The 8,987-nt window shown below is 33.0% G+C and overlaps 1 protein-coding gene across 1 annotated transcript; it reads left to right on the top strand.

Moving 5' to 3' along the window:
• The first annotated feature begins 1,149 nt into the window (after window positions 1–1,149).
• On the top strand, window positions 1,150–6,575 carry LOC114397993 (viral IAP-associated factor homolog). Its single transcript, XM_028360095.1, has 4 exons — window positions 1,150–1,672; window positions 2,222–2,365; window positions 2,469–2,674; window positions 6,201–6,575. Exons 1-4 carry the CDS (start codon window positions 1,434–1,436, stop codon window positions 6,347–6,349), a joined length of 738 nt encoding a protein of 245 aa, XP_028215896.1. The 5' UTR covers window positions 1,150–1,433; the 3' UTR covers window positions 6,350–6,575.
• Window positions 6,576–8,987: the final 2,412 nt, after the last annotated feature.

Raw genomic sequence — 8,987 nt, 5'->3', positions numbered from 1 at the left:
CAGAAAGTAGACACATGTTGGTCACATGACTTTCAATAAAAAAATTATGTCTAAAATACCCTCATTTTTTCCCTCACACTCGCATCCCTTGTGTGTGTGTTTTTTTTTCAAATTGCACTTGACACCCCTCCTTTTTTGTACCTTACAAATAAAACCCCTAATTGTTTAGCTCACATTACACCCAGACCTCTCCCTCCTAAACACCTTTTAATAATTTAACAAAAAGTAGACATATGCTGGTCACACGACTTTTAATGAAAATTTATGTCCAAAATATCTTCATCTTTTTCCTCTTAACTCTATAAAAGACATGACATCATTTTCAACCTGAAAATATTTTAACACTCTTCCTTTTTTTTTTCTTTTTTCTCTAATTGGATGTGAACTCAGTTTTCTGTTGGACGTGAACCTACTTTGTTGGTACACATGTGTTAATAACCTTCCTTCTTCATTTTTTAGTTCAATTTTTTGGTGCGTGTTGGGTCGTTTGGTTGCTACGTTTTTTATTGGACGTGTTTTCAACAATGCCTATTGATTGAATATGATCATTTGCTTCAAATTTTAGTGTTTTGCTCTTGTATTTTTAACTCCTTTCTTTGAAATATTTATTTTTGATGGCTAGGTGTTTGACATAATATCTCAATCAAGAACTGTATCTTCTTCAAGTGTTAGCAATAATGAAGAAAGAGTCAAATATTGAAGGAAAAATTGTTATTGTCTTTTCACATGATCAATTATTAATTTGTTATTAAGTATTTAACAAAGATGTTAAAACAATTTCATCTGCTCACATATTTCAATTGACATTAGTTAATGAGGTTAACAAATGGGGGTAAAAGTAATGTAAAAGAAGGAAGAAGTATCTGGTTCAATTTGAGAAAAATAAAGATGATGTGAGTGTAACAAAGATGTTAGACTAATTTTATGTGTTTACATATTTCAATTGACGAGAGTTAACGTAGTTAACAAAGAAAATAAAAATAATGTAAAAAAAATATTGGATAATTTGAGAAAAATAGAATATAATTTACTTTAAAAAAAAAACAATAACATTGCTCAGGCTGTGCGGACAAGTCTCAAATATTGAAGATATAATTATATTTTTTTTTATATTTTTCGTTTTTTAACCACTGGACCCTTTCTTCTTCCTTCTCTCACCATTTCTGCCCACTGTGTTCTGCTATTAGGTTATCATCGTAGCCCGCACCGCACACCTCACTCCTTTGTAAACTTTATTATTTCTTTATTTAAATTTAGTTCAATATATTGATATAATATATTTTAATTTTTTATTGGTGGTCTCTAACACGGTCGCTTTTAGTTAAGTTTGTGTCCATACTCCATAGTCCATACAAGCCTTACTCTTATTGGCCATGGTAAAACGTTAAACTTTAAACACAACAACAAATCCAGATTCGTCGAGAAAGAGAAGAATGGGCGATTACCATTTCGTGTACAAGGATTTAGAAGGAGCCTCTACTCAATGGGATGATATTCAGAGAAAGCTCGGAAATTTGCCTCCGAAGGCACCAGCTTTCAAGCCCCCACCTTTCACCCCTGATGCCTCTGATGATCAACCCAAAGACAAAACATGGATTGATTCCAAAACCTCGGAGGAACTCGAAGACCTCGAAGATGACCTCGACGACGATCGCTTCCTCCAAGAATATAGGTTCTGGTTTTTGCCCCCCCCCCCTTTTTTTACCTGTTCTGTCACCCACAAAGAATGATGGGGTGTTTCGTGGATTTGAAGGGTTTCTATTAAGTGGGTCGGTTTTGTTTTTGCCCAAGGGGGTGGAGGATGGATAAAGTTTGAATCTTTTCGTGGATTTGTTGGTGGGGCTCTTTGTGTTGTTTTGTAGAGAATATTTGTCTGAGACTTGTATTTGGTTGTTTATTTTGTATGTTGTTGAATGCAAATTGATTGAGAATTGTTGTGGGTTTGAGATTTTATAGGAAAATTCATGCGTAGGACTGTAGGGGTGTATTTGTTTAACCTTTTGTTCATTCTTTTCGATGTTATTGAATACACTTTGGTTGGGAATTGCTGTGGATTTAATGTTTTATAGCGAATTAATGCTTAAGAGTGTATTTTCCCTCTTGTTGATGAGCGGTTCATTCTGAATTTACTTGAAAAGTGGACGTTATGAGGAAGCAAAATTCGGTGTGTGTGTGCGTGTTAATTCTACTTGTTCTTAATTGAATCATTTTTCTGTGATAGGAAGAAGAGGCTGGCTGAGATGCAAGAGGCAGCAAAAGTATTGAGGTTTGGGTCAGTGATTCTCATTTCAGGATCTGATTTTGTTCGGGAGGTGTCACAAGCTCCATCTGATGTTTGGGTGGTTGTCATCCTATACAAAGAAGGGTATGATTAAGGAGCTTTTTTTTTTATCATCCAAGTTCTATAATTTATTTAGTGTTTTATTGTCATGTTTCTTGTGGTGATGTTTCTTGTGTTTTTGTTACAGGATTCCTGAATGTGGGTTGTTGATGCAAAGCATTGAAGAATTGGCAGTAAGATATCCTTCAACAAAATTTGTGAAGATAATATCTACTGATTGCATACCGAACTACCCGGATCGGAATCTTCCCACTTTGTTGGTGTACAACAACGGAGCAGTCAAAGGAAATTATGTGGGTTTGCATAGTTTCGGGCGAAGATGCACTCCTGAAGGTATTTGTGTCTCAGAATGCAAGCTTCATTGTTTTTGTTCTCTTACTTTGATTATTGCAACTTGTTAAACTTTGTTTACCTTTATTTTTGTATGAAAGGCATATTGATCGTAAATATTATAAAATTTGTTTACACAATTCCTTCATGGAATTAAGAGACTAGCTTTCAGAAGTGTTTCTAACCATAAGTGATACTTTTTTTTATGGCATACTAGAACTAGTTGAAAGATGTTTGTCCACTTCAGACTTTGGAACTCAATAATATTTGGAAAAGCTTTTGCCTATCTCACTAAGCTGAGACTAATTCTATATGAGAGGTCAGCAAGTACATGAAAAGACAGGGGCAGACTGCAGCCCTCTGTACAACAGGAGAAGAGTGTATTACAAGGAAGAAACAGAACAGTACAAGCAAAGAAAGATAGAAAAATATATATAATAAACACATATCTATCAAACATTTCCGTTGCGAATGTAATCCTGATAATGATCCACCTAATTAGTCAAATTTTGTTTTGGTCTATAACATTTTGACAACATAATTATATTTTTAGGAGCGTTTGGTCTAACTTTTTTGTGACTTTTCCTCTCCTTAAAAGGAGAAGAGAAGTTGAGCCAAACACTTCATATAAAAGCTCTTAACAATATAAGCAGTTTATGTTTTAAGAAATCATTAAAAAAAGCTTGTTGGAGGAGCTTATGGTCAACTTATGCAGAGCTTTTATTGGCAAGACTCTAGTTTGAATCCCATCTCCCTCTATTTTTCAGATTTCTTTCTAAATTATAGAAACCTACTGCTCGACCATGAGACTCCCACTGCTATGCAAATAAACTCCTAGTTGTTGGAGCCCTCTCGTCACTGCTCTGTCGTTGTAGTGCGATTCAGACCTAATGTACTGAGTTTTCCATGTTCTTTCATGCTGTTGGTTGACTTAATTTACTGGCATCATATTATCCCATGTCCTTGATTGGTTTTACACTCTGTTCTCTATCTTTATTGTGCTCTTTAATGGTATTTCTCTTTCACGTTTTGTATATTTGTCGTCTGTTATGCTCTTTCCCTGTCTCTATCAGTCTCCATCCTTGGCTTTTGGTAGCCATGTCAGTATCATTAGGACTCCATTCTGCACCCCGTTCATTGCAGACTTGTTTGGTGTCATTGCCCTTGGTTTGAATAAGTGGTTTATGATAACCACTATAGAGAAGGAACATGAAGTCCCAGGAACATAACCATTATAGAAAGGAATACATGAGGGAATAGGATGATAAATCGGAGTATCAAGCCAAATACTTTGACATTTTTTTTCTTTAGGCTTTACAGAAATTACAGTTCATTAATTCATGGCGAGAAGTTTGCCATTTTTTTATCATCATCATGGTAGATATATTTTATGAACATCTTGTTTAATTGCTCTTATAGAGTAGAATGACTAACTAATAACTAGAAACCAAGAAAGGTTCTGTGTAATACATTCTGCGCCAATAGAGAACACTTCAATTACTTGGTGGAAGCTTTAGCAATTTATTTGACTAAGGAAGAAGGTACTGAATTTGGTTTCCAAAAACTTCTCTATACATAGAAATTCACATTTTTTAAGATGTGTCAAGTATTGGTGGGTATGATATGATGAAAAGCAGGGATTCATACAATTCCTTTTGGCTATATAGCCCAATTCCTTATTCGGTCTCATCCTTGTGGCGTCTTCAACTGCTTAAATGAACTTGGAGAGCTTTCTTAATGCCTTGTGAGGGTTATCAACAAAGGTCATGCTTCATGCTCTGCATTGTTTTTACTTTTTGGTGAGGAAATCGAGAACATAATTGCTTGTGAGGGAGTCAAAAGAAAGGAAAAACATGAAAAAGATGGATAAGTGGATGCATAGACTTGATTTATTTGGCTTTGCCAACGTACCTTTAAGCTTCATGTGAAGTTGCAGGCAAGGAGGTTCCTGCAGAGGGTTGTGAGGGATATAGAATGAGGGAGGAAAATGATTTGTTGGCAAGATTGCTCCTTGTTTTCTACTACGGCTTGTAGATCAAGGAAGTAAGACTGTTTGAGCATGAAACAGATGAAAAATACTAAATTAGTGATTTATAGAGTCTCTAATGGCGTGTTTGATTTCCATTTTCAAAAATTGTTTTTAGTTTTCAGAAACTGAAAAATAGAAAAAACTTGTTTGATGTATAAAAGCAATCTTGTCTCTCTCTTTTTATCATTTTCCGGTTGTCTTCTGGAAACTGTTGTTTGGGTTCTGTCCACCCAAGCATTTCTCAGCTCATATCTGTCAAATTCACTGTGTTCATCGTATGAACTTATCTGCAACGCAGCTAATGGTATAAATACATTTTGTGACACAGCTAAGGGAAAATTTTCGTAGAATGTCTTGACAGAGAATGGAAAGTGCTTATCTGCGAGTCTGCGACACAGCTCACTGAACTCCATTTGCACGTTCCTTCTCTGCGTTTCCTCTGCATTTGATGTTAATTCATGCTAGTTCTTTTCTCTCCATCTGCTTGCCATTGAGAAGTGATAAGGGAAAGAAACATCTCCTGTCTGTTTCTGTTTTTTAGTTTTTAAAACAGTTGATTTGAAATTTGGAAAATAAGTGTCAAAACTTAATAGACTTTAGATGATAAATTGATTGATAGGTTAGTAGAATTGTTTCAGAAAACAGTTTCTAAAATAAAAAAACTAAGAGAAGCAACCATACCCTAAGTTTTTCTTTTCTTTGTTTGTACTTGTATGAAAGAACTTTATATGGCAATGACTAGTGATCAAGATCAATTTAGAGATACAGACATGTCTATTTCCTTATTTCCTGATTAAACTCTTTCAATATTAACATTATTGTAATTTTTTTTTTTACTTTTTTTAAAATGATTTTTTTTTAATATTTGTATTTCAATATTTTTAATATCATATCATTAAAAATTTAAAATATATTTATGTAAGTTAAATTAATTTTACACTTTTTTATTTATTAACAAATGTACTTTTCATTGGATCAGATAATCAGTTTTAAATATAACTATATTTTTTATTTTTTTTAACCAAGTTTTATGTTAAAAGAAACTTTTAAGTTAAAAAATAGGTAAACAAGCAACTACTTTTTTTAAGCTCTTATCTTTAGCTTTAAATTAAAAATTAAAAATAGCTTCCAAGTAAAAAAAAAAGAAAAAGTAAGCCAAACATACTCAATACAATATTATACTCCATACCTCTTGACATGTAAATGGAAAAGCATGTAACCATGTCATTGCTGCCCTGCTAATCAAACTTGTAACTATTTCATGTCTAATTGTCTACCGGTAAATTATATAAGATCAGAAGCAGTGTAGACATTGTTAATTTTTCCCTTATCTAGCTGAACTTGTGCCCCTTGATTAGATTTGTTCATCCCTCATGGCAATCCTTCTCTTACCTTTTTAATTTCTTACATAGTTGTGTAGTAGTAATAGTAATACTTTTCTAAACCTGTTCCCTTGTTATCTAACACATTGAATTCTTTGCATGTTCTCTGGAATATCAGGTGTTGCATTAGTGTTGTGCCAATCAGATCCTGTACTTAATGATGGTCATAATGGAAATGAGGCTATTATTGAAGGAGTCCGCAAACGGTTTATAGAGAAAGTTGTTGCTGATCATGAAGAGGGTGATGATGATTACTCTAGTGATTAACATTTTTTCTTGTCTTTGTTGTTGTTGTTTTCTTTGGAGGGGGGGTATGTGTTTCCAACTTTCTTTTGGTCTCACTTTTAAATTTTTGCCTAAAAAAGCACTAATAATTCTGTTAAATACTTAAATTATGTGTGTTGTAGGCTTTTCTTGTTCCTAGTAATTAGATGGTTTTGTCAGGCATTATGTGTATCAAAGTGGTTTTTATGTTTTTTTTTTTAAATTTTTATATTAAATGATTTTTATTTTAATCATAAACATATGGACGTTTGTATGAATGAAAGAACGGTTCAATCCTAATTGAACATCAAAACCTCTACATTTTTACTTTTTATTTGATGATTAGTCTGGTTTTGATAACAAGTGATTCTAGATTTGGACTTACACCTTTTGCGGGTAGATGAATTAATTTAAATTATGTTTGATTAAATTTGCATGTTTTATATTGTAAAAAAGTAAAATGCTTAATTTTGTATCATATTTCGTCAAAATAATATGTGAATAATCTGATAAAATCATTAATTAATTATATATTTGTAATGGAAGAACATTTAAGTTAATATGCTGAAAATGAATTCTAATTGTTAATCAGCAGGGCTTGTGAAGACTTGCAATAGTGACATGATGGATGAAGATAAATAGAATTATTTTTTTTGCACGTGTTTTACTATTTTCCCCCCTTCTATAGAGTTAGGTTGGTATGTGAAATAATTTATTTGGTTACGTAAAGAAAGTGAAATAATTTAAATATAATAACTCAAATAATTAAAATATTTAAATAAAATAATAACTCAACTAATTCAATTAGTAAGTCAAATAATTAAGACAGTTGAAGTTATAAGATTGATTTGATGGTTGAGAAGAAGAATTTAAAGATTAAATGGAGAAGAGAATAGAGATCATGAATACCAATCTTTTTCATTAACATTTTAAATAAAAACAAGTGAAGGAAATTAGAATAATATGTGATGTAGCTATTGAAGGAATTTTTATGTTGCTGAGATGTTTGTTAAATAACCCGTGCTTTAAATTTTTGCATATGATGAATAGATTTGGTACATGCATCGGTTGTCTTTTATAATAAAATTAGATTGTGACCCGTGCGTACACACGGGTTGTTTGTAAAAATTTTCGCATGTATGTTTATTTGATTTGTAAAGTAGGAAAAAATGAAAACTAATCTGTAAATTAAAATAGATTAAAGATTGATAATATATTTACATAGTAGATAAATTGTTTTAAGAAATAAAAATATAAACATGACCATCATAAAGTGAAGTAGCAGTTTAACATTCTAAATTTATTCAGTGTCATTATCATCCCAATTTTTCCTGTGCTGGATGATAATTTCTCATATTTTATCATGCCTGTAATAAAAAGAGATTTCATCACCGTGAGAGAAATTACTGTTGGCAAGGAATTCATACCATGGTTGTACTACGTATCTGTGGCCAATTCCAATGTTAAGGAGGAGAACATTCCACGCAGTGGAGGTCCAATTTTTCTAAGTATCATCATGTGTTGGCCGTAGGCATTAACATGTGTAATGACATAGTTTGGGAGTCTCTGTAATGCGAAAAAAGTGTTATACATAAATAACAATTTGTATAAGGAACAAAGAACAACTTTTGATGGTGCAGCAAACATTGACTGGGTGATTTTAATTGTCCAAATATGTTCTCTTAAGATGAGCCATGTGTAACATCCCATTTTTTTCATAAATAAATTTAAAAAGTTTTTTAGTAAAAATAATAAAAATAAATAAATAGAGTAAATAATAGGTCGTAAATGCCCCTAGCTATAAATAGCAACATGCTAGGTTTTTCAGACTGACTCCTCAGCCTCCTCTGCCCCTCATTTTCGTTTTTCCCCTTCTCCTCTCAAAACCCTTTCTTTTTCCCACAGCTCACTAAACCTGTCTCAGAAAAACGACGATCTCGGACTTATTCACCGTTAGATCGTCGTGAAATTTAAACACCAGGTTCAAAACCCAATTCCAAGCATTCTCACCGTTGTGAATTTCAAAATAATGTCTGAGCTTATAGGAAAACCATTCGCATTGTAGCCTTTTAATTTCCCGCAGAAACCCAAAAATGTCTCGGTAAAATTATGATCCCGGTTTCGTTAACCGTTGGATTTTCAAGAAATTTGGATATGTTGTTCGAAATTCAACTGCTCACAGTTCCACCGTTGGGATTTGCGAGATAATATTCGTGGAGGGAGAAAAAGGAATCACATGAAGACAGTACAAGTGGAGGTTTCAATCTCTTCTACGTCTCTCTAACGTTTGGGAATTCTATCGGAGCAGTCGGAGGAATAACTGAAGGAATCTCAGGGAACTGCTAGAGATGCTGTTATCGCTGGCTGAAGACACGTGAGTCCGCTCAGAGGTAAGGGATGAGTTATTCACAATTGGGGATTAGTGAGAACATGTGTAGGGATCCTTAGAGATATCAATTGGAATGAATTTTGGGGTGTTTTTGCAATTTTCATTTTATCCTTATAATAATTATAGTGAATTTTATATGTTTGACAGACCAATTGTTGTGAAATTGATATGCTATTGTGTTGAGCGTGAACCCTATAAATCGAGCATTTTTCTAATTAATATGAATTGATGAAATAAAGTAAGGAAAAATTT

Source organism: Glycine soja, chromosome 19, assembly GCF_004193775.1.
Source record: "Glycine soja cultivar W05 chromosome 19, ASM419377v2, whole genome shotgun sequence".
NCBI lineage: Eukaryota > Viridiplantae > Streptophyta > Magnoliopsida > Fabales > Fabaceae > Glycine > Glycine soja.
Note: the sequence above shows the minus strand (reverse complement) of the source record. Positions and strands in the feature narration are given on the sequence as shown.

Excerpts from the sequence above, each read along its gene's own strand:
- LOC114397993 (XM_028360095.1), top strand. The coding sequence starts at position 1,434 with ATGGGCGATTACCATTTCGTGTACAAGGATTTAGAAGGAGCCTCTACT. Across the intron at positions 1,673-2,221 it reads CGCTTCCTCCAAGAATATAG|GAAGAAGAGGCTGGCTGAGA; the intron begins GTTCTGGTTTTT and ends TTTCTGTGATAG. Across the intron at positions 2,675-6,200 it reads GCGAAGATGCACTCCTGAAG|GTGTTGCATTAGTGTTGTGC; the intron begins GTATTTGTGTCT and ends CTGGAATATCAG.